Raw genomic sequence first — 25,035 nt, forward strand, 5'->3', positions numbered from 1 at the left:
ACATATGTTTTTCTATATCCACACATGCATATAGAGGATATAACTGTGCTTTCTTATTATTCTGGAGAGCAGGAGGCAATGTTTTCCAGATGTCACTATGGGCAGCACCGAGACGGCTACCTTGTCTCAGAGAAAGTCAAACGGCCTGAAGGCCCCATTCCCAGGCCACTCTCCAGTCCCCGAACATAATCTCTCATGCCTCCTGAGCTTGGCCATGCTGTTCTCTTGCCCAAGAATGTCCCCCACACCCTTCCTACCCTCACAGCCCCTTCAACCATAAGATCTGGTTCTGGTCCAATGGCCCAGATTCTCCTCTCTGAATGCTTCCTTCCAAGAAGGAGTCCCTCCCCCCTTCAGGGTCCATCTCCTCCACTACAGTGGGGGGCTCTTTGAGGGCAGGGATCATTCCTTATTCATACCGTATACTGGGTTGGAGCACATGCCCCAGCCTCTGCAATAGACATATGCCAAGGTGAATGATGGAACAGAAGCCAAGATCCTTGGGGGGACTTCCCTGGCGGTCCAGCGGTTAAGACTCTGCACTTCCAATGCAGGGGGCGCGGGTTCGATCCCTGGTCAGGAAACTAAGACCCCACATGCCATGCAGCACAGCCAATAAAAAAGAAGAAGCCAAGATCCTTGGACTCTGCAAATCTTCACTGCCAACTTCAACTGTTGCAAAATAAAAGTCAATTTTTAAAATTGAGTTTTGGTGACTCAAGCAACTAATTTTATGGACAAAGCTCCCTTTATAAGATCAAAGAGAAGCAGTGTGATCCAGTGAGAAGGCCTGGGACTCTGGAGCCCTAAACGCTGGCTGTGAGACACTGAGCAAATGATTTATCCTCTGAGAGCTCCAATTTTCTCATCTATAAAGACAGAGAAGGATGGAAGCCTGGGCTCAAAGTCCAGTTCTAACATTCTAACTCATTGAAGCAGCGTGTGGCATTTCCACATCCGGTAACAGGAGAGTGTTATATTTCAAGGATGATTCCTCAAGGCACTTTGCTGCCCTCCTGGGTGGATGTTGTCTCTCTCTCTCCCTTAAAGTCCTCCCTCCTGGTTAGTGCTCACCATGCACTGCAGGCTGGGGACCAATGACAATTCCCCAGGAAGGGCAGACCATAAAGACAAATAGAACCACTGCCCCTGTTACTGCCACGTCACCGGAAGAGAGTCGCCCCCCACCCCCCGCACTTCCCGAACACCTCTGAGCCTAACCTTGGCCAGGCCCCCGGCACCAGCTAAGTTCTCCCCAGGTCTTGCCTGAGCGGGGCTAATTCCATTATTTTGCAAACGCACCTCTGTGTACCTGTATATTCTGTCACTCTCCTTGTCCATGACAAATGTCTGGTATAAAAAATACCTTCAGAAATGCGTTAAGGAGAACGCTGGAGGCTGGTGGAGATGTTCTTCATTACTGTGCATCAGAAAAATAAAAGGACACCAGAGCAGCGGGGGGCGCCAGGTGAAGGAAAAAACTGGTGGTTCGTTCACCAGCAGCATGCATGTGTTGCAAGTCTATCCCAGTTGCTCAGCGACCAAGAAAAAGTATTTCAGAGAGCAAGGGGCTAATTGGATAAATGCATTAATTAGACATTTCTGGAGTCAGTGCCATAAATGACAACAGGCTTCGGTGGCCAGTTCTCTGCTAGTAAAGAGTCTTCAAATTTAGGGAGCTGGGGAGGGTGGGAACCAGGTAACAATGCGTCAGAGGGGCCAGTGATGGAGGGAACCCCAGTCCTGGGGGAGAAGTTGAACTAAATGGCCTTTGAGGTCTCTTTCGACTCTAATATTTGATCAGTTTTGCTCTGCAGGGTATGGAGGGGGAAAAAAAGGAGTAAATCTCCACTCTAGCAGTCTGAGGGTAACTTAATAACCTGCTTTCCCACACCATCCTGTGGGGTTTCCCTTTGCTGTGTTTAAAGGAAGCAGGTTCCCATGAAAGCCGATAGATGCAGTTGTTAGGGAGTTTGTGCGGGAAATGAGATGTTTTGTTGGTGGTTGCCTTTTCCCTTGCTCTGCTTTGCTTCCTCCCGATGGCTTCCTTTAATTACAGCAGAACCCCACTGGTTGCTCTAACGATGGAGAGGCCCGCTCCTGCACAGAGCTCACGGTAGAGAGGAGGGCGCGGGCGAGAGGCACTACTGGTGGGAAGGGAACAGACCCAGAGCAAGAAGGGAGGGTGGCCAGCAGCTGCCTGAGCCCATCTCTCAGCCCTGAATATTCACCAGCCTGTCTCCTCCTCCCAGCCCCAGGGGCCCCTGCAGTGAGAGCAGAGGTGAGAAAACGGTTAGGCATGGGGTTGGAAAAAACAGAAGAGAGCAACAAACTGCAAGTCTCAACACCTGCTCAGATACTGAAGAAGAGAATTCAGCTGTCTGAGGAACAGGGCAATGGGAAGGGCGTTGTTTAATGGTTACAGAATTCCTGCTTGGACAATGAAAAATCTTTGGGAACAGTGGTGATGGTCGCACAACAGCACGGAATGTAACCAAAGCCACTTAAAAATGTTTTAAAGGGCAAATGCTCTGTTATAGATATTTTTAAATAAATAAGTAGATAAAATTTAAGGTGAAAAAACAGAATAGAGCTCTCCCCAATTCCCCATCTCCTTAACCAAAGAAAATCCACTATGAGACGCATTTGACCAACACAGAGATAGAAACTATGCTTCAGTAAGAGCCCTTTGCTCTCACCTCACAGGAGTTTTTTGAGGCTCAGGTATGGGTGAGAAAGAAAACAAGCATCTCCGGCCAGGAATGGCGCCAGCCTCCCTCCCCCGAATGCCGGCCCTGAAGGTGGAAAAGTTAGACGAATAGTACAGGCTATGATTTCCAGGGTCCCCATCCCTAAAACGCCTTTTCCAAATCATTGCCAATAGAGGTGGAAGATTTTCATTCACCATTAGGAGGTCAAATTTAAAATGCATTTCTCAAAAGAAGACATACACATGGCCAAACGGATACATGAAAAAATGTTCAACATGGCTCATCATCAGGGAAATGCAAATCAGACCCACAATGAGGTATCACCTGTTAGAATGCCTATTAGACATATAAAGACAAGAAATAACGGGTTGTTGGCAAGGATGTGAAGAAAAGAGAAGGCTTGCAACCTACTGCTGGGAATGTAAAATGGTACTACCATTACGGAAAATAGTATGGAAGCTCCTCACAAACATAAAAATAGAACTACCTCATGATCCAGCAATCCCACTTCTGGGTATACATCGTAAAGAAAGAAAACCAGGATCTCAGATATCTGCACTCCCATGTTCAGTGCAGCATGATTTGCAATAGCTAAAATACAGAACCAATCTTAATGTCTATCAATGGGTGAATGGATAAAGAAAATGTGGCATTTATATATAACAAAATAATTATTCAGCCTTAAAAAAAATAAATCCTGTCATTTGCAGCCTGCAGGACAAGTAAAATAAGGCAGGCAGAGAAAGAAAGACCATGTGCTCTCACTTATATGTGAAATCTCACTTATATGTGAATTGACTTAAAAAGTCAAACTCATAGAAGCAGAGGGTAGAATGGTGGTTGCTGGGGGCTACGAGGTGGGAGAAATGGGGAGATATTGGCCAAAGGGTACAAAGTTTCGGTTATGTAGGAAGAGTAAATTCGGGAGATCTAATGTACAGCATGGTGAGGATAGTTAATAATACTACAGTGTATACGTGAAATTTGCTAGTAGAATAGATCTTAAATGTTCTCACCACATAAAAACAGTAACTATGTGAAGTTAATTAGCATGATTGTAGTAATCACTTCACTATGTATACATATATCAAAATATCACACTGTGTACCTTAAATATGTACCATCTTTGTCGATTATACCTCCATAAAGCTGGAAAAAATCAAATAAAATGCAAGGGCCTCAGGAAAAGGAACTGAAGAAGTAAAGGACTGCTATCAGAACGTTTTCCCAGACCAGGAAGAGTGAGAAAAGTGGAGGACACTGGGCAGAGGGGAGGATAAGAGCCAGGATGCTCTTCCCTGCATCCCTCTCTTTTCTTATTTCGCTTTAGCAAACACTGGCCCAGTCTCCATGGCTGAGAGCTGACACAGCCTCCAGGGTGTTTTAGATCTCCTACTGACCCTGGAAATTTCATCCTCTACCCAAGTCTTAACCCATGGGTGGCCCTGCTTTAATTGCTAAAATTCACAAGGAACAATGGATCTTACCCAGCTCACAAGGAATTCAGGATAGACTTGCTGGAAGCAGGATAAACTCTCTCTAGGAAAACTGAAACCTGTTTTCAGGAAACCACCTTAGTAATTTAAAACAAGAAGTGGAGCCCCGTGATACAGAGCCATGCAGCAGAAGGACACAAGTGCTTTCGTTTGTTTCAGAGTCACCTGCTATTCTTTAAAGATGCTCATCCCTACCTTCTCACCATCTCCACCCCCTTCAGGGGAAATTTAAATAGGGCTGGATCTGAGATTAAAGAGAAAGGGAAGGCTATTGGTAAGTCTTAGCTTACACCTCTGGCCATTATGGGATCCTTTCCCACTGTGCAGGGCTCTTCTCTGCTGGAGCGTTTCATGAGTCCCTCCACCCCCAACCCTGGGGAAGGGAAATGGCAGCTTCCTCCTCCCCTTAAAACACACATCTTTGCAGTGGGGAAAACAGCTCTCAGGAAGTAGACCTACTAGGAGGTAGACCAAGCTAATCTTCGGGACCTCTTATCACCTGATAATTATTCCCCATTTCCAAGCACACACCATGTCAAGCATTTCAAATTCCCCAAATCCTCACAACAGCTGTGCAAAATAAGGATTATAATCCTGGCTTTATAAAAGAGAAAGCTGGGTTTCAGAAAAGTAACTTGCCCAAGGAAGAGCTGGTCAGTGGTGGAGCTAAGAAGTCTGGTCCATCTACCCAAGCACTACTCTGCCACCTAAAGCACCCCAGCTTCTGTCTCTCCACAAGTCATCTAATTTATTCATTCTGCCCAAGGCTCCCTACTGGGAGAAAAAGCTCTAGACTGCATTAAGAACTTAATGGAAAACTAAAGAACATCAAGGTGTTACCAAAGAGCACTGGACTAGAAGTCAGAGAGATGGACATTGGTGTGGGCCCTTCCACTATCTTGGTGAATTTAAGCATTCCACAGTCTCTCTTGGCCATATTTTTCAAATCTGGAGAAGGATGTGGTTAGATCATTATGTGTTCTTTCCAGCTCTAAAAATACTGTCTCTGAATTATTTATATTTTAAGAGGATCTTAGAGAGAACAATGTTTAACCCGAAGGAATGACTCTTGAATTGTGAAGTTTCTGCTCACCCCCCCCCCGCAAAAAAAAATTGAGCACAGAATCCTTTCTGCTGTCCCTCAAAATCACAGCACAAGAATGAGCAACTTTTCCTATGATTTGGTAACAACAGCATTCCCTTACACATGTCTGGAAATGTATAGTTTGTGATGCCCTTTCAAATATATGATTTCATTTTGATCCTTGCAACTAATATACAGATGAGAAAACGTGAAGCTCAGATGTTGACTGATTTGGACCCTTTCATAAAGCTGATAGATGATGATGTGGAGGCTGACCTTCCAGTTTCAGTTTAGTCACAACCAAAAGGGATGCTCCCATGTGTACCTTGCTCTTGGATTCAGAGTCCTCTTGCAGCATGAGCCCGTTCATACGACCACTAAGCTATCATCATCATCATCCCCAATAATCTCTTTTGAGGCCATAACAGACACTAAGTAACAGCTGTTGAAATATCTAATAAAGGATGCTAGTACTGTTTCAACACACACACCTGAAAACCTGCCAACTCCATCAACAGGTCAAATCAGCTCTGCTTAGAGGTGTGTGCACATAATACTCACGTGTGCACACGCAGGACCTCCCTACTATTTACTCTCCTGATCTCAGCTCATGAAAAAGGCCCACTGATGAGTCCTTTTCTCCCAGACAATTCTTTCAGCATTCCTCAGTCTGGACTACAAAGAGGCTTGGCGGAGGCAGGGGACTGTCAAGGAACCACAGTGCTTCTCTACTGCCTGCCTGTGTTCAGTTACAGGGTGTGACAATGGTGTTTCACACAATATTATCAACTCTGCCTCCTAACTCCATTTCTTTAAAAATTCATAAGTATGCACAAAAGAAAACACAAAACAAAACCAGAAGAGGGAAAAGGCAATCTTGAAATCTATTTGACTGCAGAATAGTATGTTCCTGCAGGCATAGGAGGTATTAATAATTCAACAAAACATTACAGTAATTACTATACTTTGCAAAATCACAACAGTGCACTTTCGCACAACTCCTACCAGCCTCCCTGAAACTGCCATTAATAAATAAAAACACAATTCCCTATATTAAATTTGTTGTTTAAAAGCTAAATATTTTATCAGCACTAATGTATTTTAAATACTCAGTCAAGACCAAGAACATCCCTCACCCCACATTTCTCCCCCCTTTAAGTGAAATCCCATCTTCCCCGCTAGAGCAGAAATTGACTTCAGCTCTACCAAGAATACACTGAGTGTTAGGGCTTGAAGGCCCTCGTGGAAGGATCTGAGGACCACTCAGCTCGAACACTCTGCTGGAATCTGATCAGGCTGTTGGAAAGAGAATGAGAAGGGAGAAGGAAAAAGAGTGGAAGATTAATTCTTTTGGACCATGAATCTGACCTACTTCCTTCGGCTCCAGGAAAAGAAGCCATGAATTGTAAAGAGAGGTGAGTGGCAGGAAACCACCAAAGACAGACTTAAGTATAGCCCTGAGCATGTATGAGGTTAATGATCTTGAAATATAAGCGAGCCTCCCTTTACACTGTAGTCATGGTCCCACAAATCTGCTACATCCAGTCTATCAAATTCTGTTGCTTTTATCTGCTGTATCAGCTTTTGCTGCAAAAGTGCTGCAGAACAAACCACTCGAATCTCAATCATTTACTGTCACCACAACAATCATTTGTTCTCATAAGTATACAGGGCAGCTGTGGGTTGGCTGCTCACAGCTGGGCTCGGCGGGCAGTTCCACTGCCCATGGCTGGGCTGGGCTGGGCTGATCTAGGCTGGGCTGGGCTGGGAGTGGCTACATACAACTTGTCTCTAGTTCTCTACCCAGGACCAGTGGGCTACCCTGGGCATGTTTTTCTCGTGGCTACTACAGAGCTGCAAGCCAGCATGTACGTACACAATGCCTTCTGATAACTAAGCTTGGAAGTGGCACTCCTGCTATTGGGCAAAACAAGTCTCAAGGCCAAACCCAAGGTAGGAGATGGGCACGAATGCCCCACCCAGAGAGAAAGGGCACTACAAAAGCCCAGTCTAAGGGAGCTAGAGAGGGGAGTGAAGGACTATACAGAGAAGGCAACAACACAACCAAGCACGCCCGCTGAACAGCTCTTCAGTGGGCTCCTCCTCACCACCTACACTGCCACCACCCAAGCCACCATCCTCTTTAGCCATGGCAACACTCTGGTCTCCTAGAACCCAACCTTTTCTCCCTCCAAACCACAGGCTGGTCAAATTTCATTATATGACTCTCCGACTTTAAACTTTCCCGAGGCTTACCCCTTTGCTCATAGGACAAAGAATAAACTCCATCCCAGGGGCCCATATGGCCCTGCTTGGTCTAACCCATGCCTGCCTGTCTAGCTTCATCTCTCACCAGCCCCTAGCCACAAACCCTCTGCTCCAGCCACTCTGTCCTTCTTTCTGTCCCTTTCCGAAACCTTGCTCCCTCATGCCACAGAAGCTGTGTGCCCTGAACGCTCTGCCCATTCCTCTTCACCTAATTGACCTTGCTCCTCTGCCTCTGCCTCTCTGCCCTCTCCAAGTTAATGTCGCTGGTGTAACCTTTGAGAGTATCACGAACCTCTCCTTCAGAGCGCACCATTGTGTACTCTGAGCCCAGCAGCACCTGACACATAGACGGCACCCCACAAATACCTGCTGAATATCCGATGACATTTTTTAAAGCTATTTTAAATTTTTTAAATAAAAGGTAGCCAAGACTACCTCACCTGGTTGAGTTATATATTAAAGGTATTCAGGTAAAGGTCTATGGCAAATTGCTCCAGAGAGCATTTATTTAATCTCCCACACTGTACTGCTGATTTTGAATAAATCTGGTTTTAATGAATGAGGTTCCCTTAGAGGGTTAGGCCTCACCAACGGGAACAAAGCCACGGTGTCCCATGCTAGGCATATCCTTTCCCCACCCTCATCAGTCCCCTGAGGGGGAAGACACACAATCATCCAAAAACAGCATGTGATGCAAAACCAGCAAGTCCTCTAAGAACTTCCAAGACCCAAGGGTAATTTTTTTGACCTTAGATTTCTATGTCCACATGAACCACCAAACCTATGTGAGACCAAAATAAATTTTAGACATGTCAACAATGAAAATAAAAAGTATCACTCAAGCACTGGGTGACCGTATAATGTACCATCTAAGGCAGGATCTTTTGAGAGTTAAAAGGAACCTAGCGATATTTATGTCAGGACACAGGAATAAGCCAGGACATTACCCTGCACTCTCTGAAAAAGAATACTTGAGGATCTGCCACAGAAAAATGAAACTCAGCCCAAAAGAGCGGAATGGAATCCCAGAAACAGAGGCACTAATCCAGGGGTAAAATAAATAGAAATATCAAGATGACGATAGGGAAGCAGGCCTAGAAGGAAATCAGTACAAATTAGAATATCCACTAAAAATACAATTAAGAAGCTGGACTATCTTAGTGCTATGATGAAAAAAACAGAAGTCTGTCTTCCTGTGAGGAAGACAAAATAATTAGGAACTCAAGGAAAAACAAAAGCAGACCAAGAAAAATAGTCCAAACTAACAGGGCAGAATTCTGAGCAACGGTCAGAGCATCAAATAATCGATTTGACCTCAAAGCTCAGAACACTTCTCATCAAGTGACACGGATTTAGTCGTGAGGATTCCATCTATTTCTAATCATGCTACTGGATTTTTTTGTAGATAATAAAACAACCATAATATTGTAAACATGTTATTAGTTTCCATTTACTGTGGTCTTGATTACATTCAATGTATTTCCTAAGAATGCTCAAATTCAGCACATATTTTACATGATCTCACATTGTTCTTTGCAATATTAGTCTAATAATGTGATTTCCACACACAAGACTATAAGCTTTTTGGGTATCCCGTCGGCATCACAGGCCTCACCAATAGGAACGAAGCCATGGTGCACTCTTTTGCACATCCTGCATCACTAGGCATATAGTAGATGCTCCCCAAACACTTCATATTGTCTGAAAGGAATAAGGCAGAGCAATCAATACAGGTCAAGTCCTGAAACAAACGTTGTTTTTTTTTTTTAAACATCAAATTACACTCCCATCCGAGACTTTTATATCAGATGTGACTTGAAATAAATTGTACATCATGCCTGGAATAAGAATCTCGAGTTTTTTAACACCACGGTTTGTGTGCTAATGATAGTGTTTCATTTGTGCTGGGAGAAGGCAAAAGAAACACGTGGTCTCAAATCTGCCATGGAAGGACCTCCAGCTACTCAAGGAATAAAGGAGAAGTAATGTGAACTAATACCGTGAGTTCATATCGCCCCCTGCTCATACGGCTCCGTTCACAGCGCTTTGAAAAGCACTCTTTTCAAAAGGCTGACAGGTGCAGTAGCTCATTATTTAACTGTGACATAAGGGGAGCAAATAGAATCGTCCCCATTTCACACGTAAAGAAATGACTGACGTAATACCTTATCTAGCTTGTGGTGAGATGGGCCTGAATCAAGAGTTGCATAAGTGACGCTTTCATTTTATAGGTAAGGAAACTGAACCCCAGAAAATCCAAATAACTTAATTAGCATCACACTAAGCAAACAAATTGCTGAATGAATGAAAGTAAGTACATCTGCATTGGATAAGACCAAATTTATACGTGCTTGAAAAAAGCATTCTCCAGTATTTTTTAATCATAGTTCTAGACCCTTTCCTTACTAATGAGCCCATTAAAATTTTTTTTACTCACAGACATAATAAGCTACTATACCTGGAAGAGTCTTCTTTCTCTTACACCTAAGAAACATGTGACTTGCTGAAGAGAGTGAATGTAAACCAGGAGGCCATCTAGACATCCCAACTCCCAGGCCAATATTCTTTCCAACCTCTCGTGATGCCCCTCACTAAGGATGTCTCAGAAGGGAAGGTACCCACTGTAAGCTCAGCTGCTTCCTGCCAAAACCTGGACAAAGTCTAAGAAAAAAAGAATCACACCTTATTCTTAGGTGAGAGACTGTCCGTCAGCAGGTAGAGGTCCAAATTTGAGGGAGACGATGTATTGTGAAGACCAAGCACATGCCCTGGGATGGGGAGGAGCTCTTTGGCTCTGAGAAATGACAGTGAAAACTAATTTGAGTGTGTGTTCCCTCCTCAAAGCCCCAATGTCATATTCGTGCCACTCAATATAACCTGAGCTCCTTCCTTCTGGAAGGTGCCAACCCAAAAGGAAGACCCTCTCACAACTAGGGTCAGTGACTCCATTTCCCTCTCTATACGCAGTATGTACCATGGTAAGGCCTGATGCAGAATTTTTAAAGAGATGAGGGAAATTCCTGATTTGGTGTGATGGATAATTTTATGTGTTAACCTGACTGTGCCACGGAGTGTCCAGAAATTTGGTCAAACATTATACTAAGTGTGTCTGTGAAGGTGTTTCTGGATGAGTTTAACATATGAATTGGTAGACTAAGTAAAGCAGATTGCCCTCCCAATGTGGGTGGGCCTCATTCAACCCACTGAAGGCCTGAAGAGAACACAAAGGAAGAGTAAGAAGTTATTCTTTCTCTCTGCCTGTCTGTAAGTTGGTTGGTTGAATCCCCGGACATGGAACTTCACATACTGGAGGGCCAACTGTAAAGTCATACACAGATTTTTGACTGTGTGGAGGGCCATGTCCCTAACCCCACATTGTTGAAGGGTCAAGTGTAGTTTAGCTGGTAGGTGATCCCAGGTGATACTGACTGTGGGGTAGAGAAAGGAGATAGGGATGGGAAGGTAGCCAATAAAGCAAGCAAGTTACCACCTTAGGCAACTGGGGCGTAATCCCACTGGTGGCTCTGGGAGATGGTGTAGAAAACAAGCTTCAGAGTTACCCCCCCCCAAAGGGCAAGGGAGCTGGGGTATTTATCCACCAGCTTCCAACAGTCATTGTCAAGTGGTTGCTCCCTACTCCTTGATGGAAATCAATTCCCTAATGCTTCCAGCCTGCACCTGTGTAATCAAAGAAAGCCCCAGTGGGCACACAGTCCCTGGTGCTGGTGGTTAGAAGTCAGACCAGATTGCAGACAGATGGCAAGTGCAGAGGGCATGTGGGCAGGGTACCAACATATCCACTACAAAAGGACAGACACTCAACCTACCCCATTTCATGCCTAGACAATAATGAGAACTAACATTTTTTAACCAGTGTAATAGCCTACTATGCTAACCCCTTCAGAGTATTATCTGTAAGATTCACAGCATCCCAGTATTATTCTCATTTTACAGCCAGTGAAACTAAGGCTCAGAGACTTGTTTGAAATCACTGTTGCTTGGGGGCCTTCCCATAACAGAAGAAAAATGTCTGAGTTTTGAGAAATCTTCCAGTGAAAAGTTTGCTTTCAAGCACAGATAACACTGAAAGCAACACAGTTATATGAGCAACTCTTTTGCCTCTAAAGATTCTTTCCTCTACCTGCCTCCACCCTGGTAAACAAGCTTCTCTGTATCTCCAGTACCATGGCCTCAAAACTTACCGTAACGAGTTCCCCCAGTACGTGTAATCACATTCAGATATGGCAGCTTGAGCAACTGAAAAAAATGTTCAACTCCGTAATTGTTCTCCGTCTCCCACTGAGAACAGATTTTAAAAGGAAAAAGTTCATTTCTTACGCAGCAGTGTACCCTTTAACCTGATTCTACCCATCTGGAAGAGAAACTGCTTACCTCACATAGATGCCAAAAAGGCTTAGAGATGACCGAGTCAGGTACACGGGACCTGGGAACGGGTGAGAGGCCATTGTGATGTCCCAGGGATGCAGACCCTAGGCCTGGAGGCAGCAAGAAGCAGCCAGATTCTTCCCCATTCCCAAGACACGCATTCTTTACCCAGGCAGTTTTAAGTATTTAAGAAAGTACTTATGTCATTCAACTCAATAAGCTCATATTAACTGACCACGATGCCCAAGAAAGTGAGGGAGCCCAAAGGCAGAAAGTGCAGAAGAGATGGAAGACCCAAGCCTGAGCATCACTTCTGGCTGCATTTACGTCTGGAGTCTTAGTTGAGTCATTTATGGGTTGAATGGACAGCAGAACGGCTGTATTTGTACAAAACATCCATTTCCTTTTTTCTGCGGGAAGGGGCTGAATGATCAGTCCCCCAGGACTCAGCTGCACGGCTGCTAATCAATTGTTCATCTATGGGTCACCAGACCAGCCCTCACACAATGAACCTGCAGGCTACCACCGCTCTTCTCCACTCCCTTGGAACAATTCCTCATGCAGTATTTGTTTCATTATTTCATCCTATTTATTTTCACTTCTTTCCCAGGGCAACACTCCCTCTAGTGTCTATGTAGGGATCTCAGGTTCCACTCGAAGTGCACAGGGTGCAGGCAAAAAGGGTACAGGCAGGTACAAACCTGTACCTCGATGGTCGTGGATTATTACAAAATATTCATGGGTTTGGCCAATATGATAATTCTGGGAAAGAGGCTGCAGATATTATGCAGAGAGCTCCAGCCACGGATATCCCCATTTCATGCCAGGCACAAAGCAGAGGTAGGAGATGGAAAGGAGAAACAAACCTTGAACACCAAGGTCCACCCCATGACTTGGATGAAATGAGTCTTTGGCACTCCAGGCCTTTCTGGTGCACCAGTCCCAGCAGCCCTGTGTTCTCCTATTTTCTATGAAAGCCACACATTTCACTCACTTCCTTCAAGAAGTCTTCCATGATTAGCTGTGAGGTGTAGTCATGGGTGCCCAAGCCAAGAGAAGCTACTCTTCATCTTTCTGGAGGCCTTTCTCAAAACTCCACTCAATAAAAGCCCTGAAAAAACGTTCCACTTATTAGCTGTCTGTTAGTACAATCGTTAACCTGACTCTAAGCACCTGCTTCTAACCATTTCTATTACAAATTCTGAGTATGAGTTTCAAGCAGCCAGGTCCCCAGCCACTCACACTTCCCTCTTTCACTGTTTCCCTTAGCATGACACAGAAGGCAGACACACAAAGACTCGTCTGAGTCAGGACATGCACTATGGGAGGTGGCTGAAATGAGCATCTCACTGAGAACTGGGTTGTAGCCAAGGGCTTTGCGATCAGCTCATTGGGAAACTTGGGGCAAGTACCTCCTTCCTCTGCTTCCGTGTTTCCATCTGCAAATGAAGAGAAAACCCCTTCTAATATAAGAATAACAACTAAACTAACTAAAATATCTGGAGGACTAACTACAGGTCAGGCATTTCTTTTAAACACTTTGCTATGTACAATATCTTATTTAAACATTAAAATAGCCCAGTGTGAGAGGTACTATTATTATCACTCCCTTTTGGAGATGAAAAACTAGACAAGAGAGGGTGACAACTTGCCCAATGTCACACAGCTATTAAGAGACAGAGGCAGACAACCCAATTTAAAAACGGGCAGAAAAAAAAAAAAATGGGCGGGATAACTGAATAGACATTTCTCCAAAGAAGACAGGCAGATGGCCAATGGGCACATGAGAAGATGCTCAACATCACTAATCATTAGGGAAATGCAAATCAAAAACACAATGAGGTATCATCTCACACCTGTCAGAGTGGCTGTCATGAAAAAGACAACAAATACTACACTGTTGTTGGGAATGTAAATTGGTGCAGCCACCGTGGAAAACAATATGGAGCTTCCTCAAAAAACTAAAAATAGAACTATCATATGACCCAGAAATCTCACTCCTGGGTATATATCCAAAAAAAGCCAAAAACACTAATTCGAAAAGATACATGCACCCCAATGTTCACAGCAGCATTATTTATAATTGCTAAGACATGGAAGCAACCTAAGTGTCCATCAACAGATGAGTGGATAAAGAAAGTGTGGTATATATACATATATACATACACAATGAAATACTACTCAGCCATAAAGAAGAATGAAATTTTGCCATTTGCAGGCAACATGGATGGACTTAGAGGGTATTATGCTAGGTGAAGTAAGTCAGAGAAAGACAAATGGTGTATGACATCACTTATATGTGGAATCTAAAAATATATAACAAATTAGTAAATATAACAAAAGAGAAGCAGACTCACAGATATAGAGAACAAATTAGTGGCTCCCAGTGGGGAGAGGGAAGTGGGGAGGGGCAATATAGGGAGAGCGGAGTAAGAGGTACAAACTATTAGGTATAAAATAAGCTACAAGGATATACTGTTCAACACAGGGAAGGTAGCCAATATTTTATAATAACTATTAATGGAGGATAACCTTTAAAAACTGTGAATCACAATATTGTATACCTGTAACCTATATAATACTGTACAGCAACTATATTTCAATTTTTTTAAGACTAAATTAAACTTAAAAAAGAGAGAGAGAAGGAGAGAGAGAGACAGAGGCAGGATTCAAACGCAGGCATCCAGCCCCAGAACCCTTGCTCCTGTTTACTGTATGGCTTTGTTCCTTGTTCCCAGTCTACCTCTGTTCCTAATATATCCTGAAGAGGATGGCATTCATGATGAAAACCCTCCACAAGTATGAATTCACACAAGTCATACAATCATACCCAGGGTAAATAACCTACAACCTAACAAGATCCTTGATGACCCTATATAACTATGTTCAACGTTTCCCCTAAACTAGGTTCTCTTCCAGCACAGGCCAAGTACCAGGCCCCTGTGTAGCAATGGGCACAGATTTGCTCACCAACAGTCCTAAAAGACTAGCTCCGGGTCCTCTCACCCCAGCCCAGTAGGAATGGTTTCTTCTGCTCCGCAGCAAGGAGTTAAGAGCAGAAAACTATCTGTGCAATCCTGAAGTTCTTAGACTCCATTACTTCTTGGAAATTTACTATAGTATGTTGATTAGCATACTATAAAGAACAGCATTTCCATAAATAATTTTTTTTTTTTTTTTTACCGGTACGCGGGCCTCTCACTGTTGTGGCCTCTGCCGTTGCGGAGCACAGGCTCCGGACGCGCAGGCTCAGCGGCCATGGCTCACGGGCCCAGCCGCTCCGCGGCATGTGGGATCTTCCCGGACCGGGGCACGAACCTGCGTCCCCTGCATCGGCAGGCGGACTCTCAACCACTGCGTCACCAGGGAAGCCCTCCATAAATAATTAAAACCAAACTACACTGATCAAAATAAATGAGCGAAAATGTTCCTGATGATGCAACCAGGCTTGGTTCACTCACTGACTCAACAAGGTGACTCACAAAAGGCCCCCATTAACAACAGTTAGTAAGACACAGATTGTACATATAAGCAGCTGGTACTTACTGTCTGCAGCCACTGTGTGGGTAGTCAGGATGGCCATAGGACACAGTCAGGAAACAGGAGGGAGGAACCTATTCCTAAGCCTCTCTGGCTAGCCTTGTGTATACTCATACTAGGCCTCACTCTATCCTACCTATAAAATGGGCAGCACCCTACCTCACTGGAATGAAAATGAGTCCTCTTAGAAGGAAAATGGTCTGTAAAAGCAAGGAGAAAGGAGAAAACCAGGAGTGCATAGGGGATGGCTACAGAGAGAAAGACCAGGAGAGAGTCCACGCTACAGGGTACCATGTTTCTGTCTGAGCCTCATGCCCTTCATCTCTATGCTGAATGATGTGATGAAAACGATTCCCTAGTGCACTTCCAGCCTTGACGTTCTGTCGGTCTCAGATGCTTGTAGCATCTCCCACAGTGATCCCCTCTCCTCTGAGCTCATAGCCTGAAACGACCACTTGACAATTAACCACACATCACCCCGTGATATCTGTCTTGTTGTCACGTGTTATTTAACTTTACAGAAGAGCAGCCTTATACCCAAAGCATATTAGAAGGACCTTGAGGCAAATGCTGTCTTATCCTTCTTTGTCTCGCCCTCCGTCACAGCCCTACCAACCCCACAGTCCCCAAAACACTGCCACACACATAGTGAACACTTGGCAAATGGCTGAATATCTTATGTGAGTCCATGTGATCTCTGAAGCACATGAGGAAGAAGCCAGGATTGTTGACTCGTCCCTATCTCCATCCTCTTACTAAGTGGGGTAGAGATGCCTCTACATCTTATGTTAAAAGTTGTATATAAAATAATAAGCCAGGTGTTTAAACTCAGTGCTATGAAGAGACAGTGTCAGCCATCCTCCCCGGGCAGCTAGGGCACTGTCCAGTTCCCAGGGTCAGCTCAGCAAGTATGTACTGAGCTACGTGCCAAGCACCGGGCCACAGGTCACAAGGCACCCATGAGAAAAGCAGAACTCACAGCAGGTGTGGGGGTGAGATGCTGGTGTAAGCATTTTATCCCTCATCCCTCACCTTCAAAACACTCATAAAATAACCAAATGCAAACTAAACATAATCAAATGTGTGGTACGGGCTGTAAATTCTATAAACAGTTAGGAGAAAGAAAAATAAATTCTTCTAAGAAAGGTTCTATAGAGAAGCATGTTTGAATCTTAAACTGAGCCATGAGTAACGGGTGCATCTGAATAGAGGAAGAGGGGTATCCTGAGTGGAGGAGACCTTAAGAGCAAAGGCTTGAGTCAAGAAGGGGTCTGGGACAACGAAGGGGCTGCCTTGGCTAGAGTGAAGGGGCCCATCAGGGAACAGTCAGATGCAGAGTTGGAGAAGCAGATCCAGGACATACGCAGTGAAGAGCCTTGAATGGCAGGCTAAAGGACTCTGGAGTTTAATTCAAGAGGCTACAGGTACTCAAGCGAGAACGAAGACGTCCTGGGTGAAATGCTCCTGATTATAGGACCTGTCAAGTTATGAACAACCTGAGAAAGGAATCATCGCTATCCCAAGGGACAAGGGTTTTCAATCCCTCCATAGCCTCTGCTCAATGAGACTTGGGTCTCACTCATTCACCAACTTGGTCAAACACAGTTGAGTTTCTCTACTGCGTGTAAAGCAGAGCTCTCTCATCTCCACTCTCTGCCAACAAAGTCAGAGCAGCATCCAGACCCTTCTCTCAGTAACCCACCACAACAGGGGGATGACCATGGTTAGCTGAAGGCCATCCATCCCATAGTGCCACTGCTGCTTACCCAAAGTGGCCCACCAGGCACTGGCATGCTAGACTTTCCACCTCCAACTTCACAAGACCTCTTTTCCCCCAAACTTGCTGAAGATTCATCCTTTGACATTTTCTCCTCATACGGAAGTGTCTCAAGCCAGCCAAGAGGCCAAAGGAAGCAGGAAATCAACAGGCGAGTCCAGCCCCCAGGCCTTGGTGTACCTGGCCTTGGATAAACCCTCCAGACACACCCTCCTGTTTCAGCCATCCAGCTTCGTCACACCTCTCTGCTCCCTAGAGGACGATCACCCGGTTCCAAAGTGTCCCCAGTTACAGGAGGATTTACACAGCCGAGGAAAGAGCAGTTCTCCCTTCTGCCCCCGCTCCCTCCTCAGCCTTCCTGCCACACAACTCCCTTCCCTTAAATCCAACACAATCTGAGACGCCACTTCCCGCGTTCCTTCTCTGCCAACTACAAAGCGAGTTCCAACCGCTGCATTTCTGCCATCATTAAATTGGGCCTCCCAATTAAGGAGTCTGCAACTTCTGCTTACCTTGGAAATCACTGCAGGATCTGAGAAGCAAATCACTCCCTGTAACCGGGCCATCAGAGAAAAGGCAGAGCAGACAAACAGCCGGCGTGTGGCCCCTCCACTCACCACCCCCGGCCTAGGGTGACCAGGGGCAGTTACTGCTGTTATGTCCCCTGCATTTCCCAGCTACATCTCCGCTGAGGTGGCTCCCCTTGTGATATTAATTAAAAACAGATTCTTTTTGGCAAACCCCTGAAGAACAGCTTCTGTGGCAGGCTTTTTTTTTTTTTTTAACATCTTTATTGGAGTATAATTGCTTTACAAGGGTGTGTTAATTTCTGCTGTATAACAAAGTGAATCAGTTATACATATACATATATCCCCATATCTCCCCCCTCTTGCGTCTCCCTCCCACCCTCCCTATCCCACCCCTCTAGGTGGTCACAAAGCACCGAGCTGATCTCCCTGTGCTATGCGGCTGCTTCCCACTAGCTATCCATTTTACATTTGGTAGTGTATATATGTCCATGCCACTCTCTCACTTCATTCCAGCTTCGTCCCTTCCCCCTCCCTGTGTGCTCAAGTCCATTCTCTACGTCTGTGTTGTTATTCCTGTCCTGCCCCTAGGTTCTTCAGAACCTTTTTTTTTTAGATTCCATATATATGTGGTAGCATACGGTATTTGTTTTTCTCTTTCTGACTTACTTCACTCTGTATGACAGACTCTAGGTCCATCCACCTCACTACAAATAACTCAATTTCGTTTCTTTTTATGGCTAATATTCCATTGTATATATGTGCCACATCTTCTTTATCCATTCATCTATTGATAGACACTTAGGTTGCTTCCATGTCCTGGCTACTGTAGATAGAGCTGCAATGAACATTGTGGTACATGACTCTCTTTGAATTATGGTTTTCTCTGGGTATATACCCAGTAGTGGGATTGCTGGGTCGTATGGTTGTTTTATTTTTAGTTTTTTAAGGAACCTCCATACTGTTCTCCATAGTGGCTGTATCAATTTACATTCCCACCAACAGTGCAAGAGGGCTCCCTTTTCTCCACACCCTCTCTAGCATTTATTGTTTGTAGATTTTTTGATGATGGCCATTCTGACTGGTGTGAGGTGATTCCTCATTGTAGCTTTGATTTGCATTTCTCTAATGATTAATGATGCTGAGCATTCTTTCATGTGTTTGTTGGCAGTCTGTATATCTTCTTTGGAGAAATGTCTATTTAGGTCTTCTCCCCATTTCTGGATCAGGTTGTTTGTTTTTTTGATATGGAGCTTGTGGCAGGCTTCTTTATTAAGCCTCTGAGAAGGCAAAATGCATTAAGACATCGTGACACGGGGACTGAGAGCGGGGACGAGGTTAGACAACCCAGCCAAAAGCTATTTGAAAAATCTGTTTGGGAGCCACAATTAGATGCTCCAGTGAGTGAAACACAATTAATCTGATCAAATCTGTCACTATTTTGCACATTAAGAGTAAATATTTTAGAACACCGTCCAGCTGAATTAGTTAAGGGTATGAAATCGTGCCTGGGAGAGTCTGTGCGTTCCCCCTGCTAGCAGGGTAAGGATGCCGGGTTATCAGCATCTCCCTGTTTCTCTTCACCAAGGTGCAGAGTTGGGCACATGAATTGAATATTATCTGGCAAGTCCTTCCAACCAGACACACTGCAGGGGTAGCAGCCTGCAAATCGCTGTCTCTGGGAATGAGCTGCAGGAAAGGTATCAGGGATCAATCTATGGGAGGGTGCAGCACTCTCACCTCAGCACCAGAACAGGGGATCCCCATCAAGGCTTACAATGCCGAGGGGGCCCAGAAAGTGGGCTGTTGTCTTCACAGCTTTCCACTCTCCAGAGCCATTTGCCAACTCACTGACCAAGCAAGGAGGCGCCTTTCTTCTTTTGAAGGAGAAGAGCAGAATGATGTGTTTTTCTGTGTCCCTGTCAACCACAGGGTCTGGACTCCCTTTGGGTGTTTGTGAAACACTTCTAGCCCATCAATCACCAGGATCTCAGCTGGAGACAACCAGAGAGAAAGGCAAATCGCTCTTCCAGAATATAGGCTCCAGTCAGCCCTGGTGGCCCAATGGATAAGGCAGAGTACAGGCTCCAAACTCAAGCCCACTCACCTCTCCCCCGAAACACCTGGCAGGGCAAGAAAGGTCAGAGGGGGACCCAGACTCCATCCCCTCCTGGCTCAAGCCTGCTGGGCGCCTCCCCCATTGCCCTCCAAGCTATCCCACCCCACTCCTGGGACCAAAGTGAATATGTGACTCAAGCCTAGAAGGAGACTCTCAGCCCCTGGGCACATGCAGGGCACATAGTGTGGGGTGGAGGTGCTTCCCTTGCATGTCCACTTCCTTATGCCTGAACGCAAACGGCCAGAGTGGAGTTCAATTTTCCATTATACGGGGTAACTGGAAACTCTCCCCAAAAAGGACCTCACGCCAGGAATGAGGTCCACCAGAGGCACTTGGAGGGAGAGCGGGAAGCCTCACAATGTGTTAACAATTAAACTGGTGGCCTTCCCAGAGAAGGACATGTTTAACACCCTTTATGTCGGAAGGGAAGATGGAATTCTCTTTTCATGTCAAAAGAGCTTGGTGCAAGGACCCATGTTCTCTGCCTTGGGGACATCTCCAACCACTTTGAAACCAACGATAAAGGGAACTTCCAGAAGGAACATCATCTGCATCACTCCTCACCCTGGCTTTACTTTTATTTACTTATTATCTTTTGCGGTACGCGGGCGTCTCACTGTTGTGGCCTCTCCCGTTGCGGAGCACAGGCTCTGGACGCGCAGGCTCAGCGGCCATGGCTCACGGGCCCAGTCGCTCCGCGGCATGTGGGATCCTCCCAGACCAGGGCATGAACCCGTGTCCCCTGCATCGGCAGGCGGACTCCCAACCACTGCACCACCAGGGAAGCCCCCTGGCTTTATTTTAACAGCGTCTTCTTTTGCTATCCTCAGGAAAGGAGGAGGGGAGAAAGAAACCAACTGGGTAATGTTGCAGAAACTGGTTTCCTAGCTCCTCCCCCAGGGTTGTTTCCTTAAAGTCTCTCAAAGGCAGGCCCATGTTAACCTGTTTCCTTGTCTTCCTCAAAGCAGCACAGACGTACACTCAAAGAAGCCCTTCTCGCTGGAATTGCCTGTGAAGCATCATCAAAAGAGGCAGGTCCAGCCCAAAAGCTAAAGAGGCAGTAACTCTCTGGACCAGAGAGAGTAGACACCATGGGGTCCCTGCACTCACCTGTGCTGCCTTGTCCTTTGCTTGGACAGTAAGACTAGCCATAAGCACAACCAATGAACCCCTGAGGAGCTATTAATGAACTGCCCAAATCGTATCACTGTCACTAAGGACCCCAAGGCCAACTCCTCAGGCCCTCTGCACCCCCTTTTAACTGAAGAGCCATTTCCCTGGGGGGTATAGGGCTAAACTTGCCCCCTCACTTCCTCTGCTGTATAACTGCCTTGAAGATGGGCAGAGAAAGCCATGCACATTTAATTACTACTTGCAGAAAGCACTCTTTAACTTCCCATCTTCGGGGAATTTGTCAACACATGAAAACGAACCTTAAAATAAAAGCAGAAACATAAAAAAAACTCTTTAGACAGAGTGAATTTATATTGTCCAAATGTGGCAGTGTTAAAATCACAGATATGTGAAGATATCACCTCCTCCTTCTCCTAGGGGTACATTTACTTCCACACATCCTGTCCATCCTCCTCGTGGAGTAAGAACACGAACAAAATAACACACATACACACAATTCCTCACTATCAAACTAGAAGGAAGTTGAGAATCACAATCCCTGCGGTCAGAGAATTACCTCTCTCTCCCTCTCTCTCTCTCTCTCTCTCTCTCTCTCTCCACACACACACACACACACACACACACACACACACAGTCCTTCCGGGACTTGTAAGTCCTCAATCACCCATCCCTCCAAAGGCACACGTTGCCCACCGCCCAAGTCCAGAGCTGTCCACTGCGAAGCTATGGGGGGCCTTCACTGGAGGCAGGTAGAGTCAGCCACGACGCTGCTGGTAAGCTGCACTGCCCAAATGCTTCCAACCCAGGCTGGGCTGCCTGCGTGGTGCTGTGTGTCAGTAAGAACCAGGAAATCTGTGCTCGGTATTGCTGATGTGCTGCTCTCTGCGGACTTCTGGCTTTCCTGTTATTCACCACTCACCCCCGTGACACCCCCCAGGCCCCGTTAAAATAAGGCCAAAATTTCCCAGGGAAATCTTTAATGTCAGTCATGAAGAGAAATATAAAGGGAGCGGGGGCTGTGCTTTCCCATCAAATGAGTTCCCCAAAGCTGCCAGTACAGACATCTGTCATCCTCCAGACTCTGCCCAGTGCCGGGCTCTGATCTGATCCTCAGAGCCAGAGATGAGGAAAGGATTTTTGCAGGACTGGCTGAAGTGGGGGCCGAGGAAGGCAGGGGAGTGGAGTAAATCGTCGGGGGCCGTCCCCTCTCTTCCCCGAGGGCCATCCCCCGCGGATCCTGGGCTGGACTGCACGCGCTGGCTGCCAGCTGGGGGGTAGGGTGGGGAGCTCCTCCGGCCCGAGCTGCGGGCTACGCAGACGGTACTCTGCGCCCGGTGCCTGGCCGCGGGCGCCGGAGCCGCCGGCGTGGACTCCAGGGCGCCACCTCTCGAACAGCAGCTTCCAGGTTAACCTGGCAGCGGAGAGAGAGGCGTGGAGAGGTGCACAGAAAGCACCGGGACCCAACTCCACTTGGCGAGTTTGTCGTTGCAGGACTCAGCGGCCGGGGCAAGTATTTTGCTCAGCGACTTACGTGTGCTTGTGCATGCGTGAGAACGAGGGGTGCAGGACGGGTGTTGAATTTCACTTCACACTTTAAACTTTTTTTTCTGCCCCTCCTATAGCTTTTCGGGGCAGCTGCCTGGGTTTTTTATTCTTTTTTATTCTTAACATCTTTATTGGAATATAATTGCTTTACAGTGTTGTGTTAGTTTCTCCTGTATAACTAACAAAGTGAATCAGCTGTATGCTGCCTGGGTTTTGAAGGGGGAATCAGTGTTGCCTGAAGGCCCAGCCTCCCCTAAGGCTGGGAGAAAGTGCGCCTGGAGCCCGAGGCAGCATCCTAGCCCGGGGGACAGTAGTACCAGAGTCCGAGTGGCCTCAGCCTCCTGGCTTTCCTCCGCGTGATTGGAGGGGAAAGGGGGGAAGCCCGGGCAGTCGCAGAAACCCGTCAGTCTATCCAGCGGTTCTTTCCCCAAATCAATGTGTCCTCACCCAAGAATTCACACACACCCACGACAGGAAAACTGACTCTCCAAGCCAAGTACCAGAGAAAGTGGGCACTGATCCCGTAAACGACCTCTTCTTCCTCTCCCCTCCGGGCGGCCCCAATCCTAGGGTCTCCGGTAAACAAAAGCACAGGCTGTCTTACAACAAACTCCACTAACCTGTTGGGGGTGTGGGGAAAGAGGGATGAACCAGTCTGTCTAAAAGTCGAGGAGCCCCCCTGCCCCTGCCTCCACCTAGACCAAGAGCAACTATCTGCCCGTCGTTCCCGCTCCCCCCCCATTTTCCCTCGCTTTCGGCAGAGAGATCCGCCGCCGGGTGGGTACTCACGCTGCTGTTGTGTCCCGACCAGTGCACCATGGCTTGGTTGTGGGCCGAGTCCCCGGTCAGCGCGAACGAGGTGCTGGGTAGCCGGAGCTCTTCGGCCGCCGACCCCCCAGCCCGTGGTGCCTTCACCTCCTCCCGGAGACCCTTGGCCAGAGACCGGCTTCCTTTGGAACCATCGGCTAAGACAGTAGCCTGGGTGTCTCCGCGTTCCAGGGCACTGGGGGACTGCGCCCGGCGACTCCTCCTTGTACCGCCAGGCTTGCCAGGAGCCGAGATGCCCCGTCCCCACTGCGCGCCTGCCGGCAACAGCCCTCCGGCTTCTCCCTGCTTCTTTCTGCCGCTGCCTCCGCCTGGCTGGGGCAGTGGCTCTGGTCCCGGCCGGCGCCCCAGTGCGGCGCCTCTCCGTACACTCGCCAGCTCCTCCGGCCACTGGCTTGCCACTGCCCGCAGCGAGAGAGGAGGTAGCGCCGGGGACCGCGAAGCCAGAGCCGCGAGGCGCCCAGGACCGCCCGTTGCGTCCCAAGTGATCTCAGCGCCGGCCAGGACCCACGTCGACAGGAGCAGGAGCCCGGTCCGGGCGAAGGGCGCCCGGGGCCAGCCTGCGGGGCGCTCCGTGCGCGCCGCCTCCATCCCGCTCCGGCTGCCGCGGCTCGGGCTGCCGAGTGTGTGGCGCCCGCCCGAGGTGCGGGTCGGCCTGGGGGGTGTGCAGGCGCCGGTAAGCAAGCAAGCGAGTGTGTGTCGGGGGAGAGCGGAGGGGGCGGCCGGGAAGGAGGTGGCTCGGCCTGGTGCGCCTTGCTGGTCCTCTCCACTCTTCCTTCCCGGCTCTTGATGGCTTGCTGTCTCCTCCACGGGGCGATTCCAAAACCCGAGAAAAATTAAGAAATGCCCCTTCGGTGCTTTTTTTTTTTCTTAAAACAAGATTCCCGCAAAATCTTTCCCACCGAGCTCCTCCAGAAATTTTTTCAGAAGGAGTATTCAAAGGGAATACGAAAATCCTCTTTTAAAATATGAAAATGAAGCCCAATCCAGGAGGAGTGGCTGGCGACGGACCCCAATCCAGGGTCTCTCTAAAACCCAGCCTCCAGCCTGCTCCCAGCGAAGAGTTAGGAGCCGCTTCTGGCCGCGTTTAGGGGGTTACCGTCCGGGCCTTTTGTGGGGGTGGGAGATGGCGCGCAGGGAGGGTTGGGGGGCCTCGAGGGAGGAGGAGGAGGGTTAAGTGTTTTCAGCGCCAACTCTTCGGGTTGAGGAGCCAAAGGGGAGCCCGGAGCCTTCGCGCAGGAACGCAGTTGGCGGAAGGCGAGCGCGGGATGGACTGGGTAACTCCGCTCCCAGGTCCCTGGCCTGTCCCTTCCGCACCCCCCACCCACCCACCGCGTGCCTCCGCCCGGTGCGGGGGCTCGGGGAGTGCATGCGTGCGCGTGCGTGAGGGGGGGCGAGGGGTGCGCCCGAGGCTGGCGGGCCAGCGGGCGCCCAGGGTGGGGGTACCTGGCTGAGCCAAGGGCGCCTGGGTGTGCGGGGGCGCGCAGCTCTGTGCGTGCGCGTTTGCACACGCGTATGTGTGCGTGTTAGTGTGAACGACGGGATGTGAGGCAGGGAGGGGTGCGCTCGGGCTGTGGGCGAGCATGGATCAGGCACGGGCTGTGTTTGCATTTCCAGGAACCT

At 47.5% G+C, this 25,035-nt stretch overlaps 1 protein-coding gene across 1 annotated transcript in view; it reads right to left on the minus strand.

The window, feature by feature from the left end:
* The window catches only part of SORCS3 (sortilin related VPS10 domain containing receptor 3), a 583,956-nt gene extending 559,242 nt beyond the window's left edge, over positions 1-24,714 (minus strand). The window contains exon 1 of the mRNA XM_067709471.1: positions 23,377-24,714. Within this exon, the coding sequence (XP_067565572.1) occupies positions 23,377-24,003 (627 nt within the window). The 5' untranslated portion in view covers positions 24,004-24,714. The remainder of the gene's footprint in view (positions 1-23,376) is intronic.
* Positions 24,715-25,035: the final 321 nt, after the last annotated feature.

Source organism: Pseudorca crassidens, chromosome 16 (genome assembly GCF_039906515.1).
Source record: "Pseudorca crassidens isolate mPseCra1 chromosome 16, mPseCra1.hap1, whole genome shotgun sequence".
In the NCBI taxonomy this organism is placed as follows: domain Eukaryota; kingdom Metazoa; phylum Chordata; class Mammalia; order Artiodactyla; family Delphinidae; genus Pseudorca; species Pseudorca crassidens.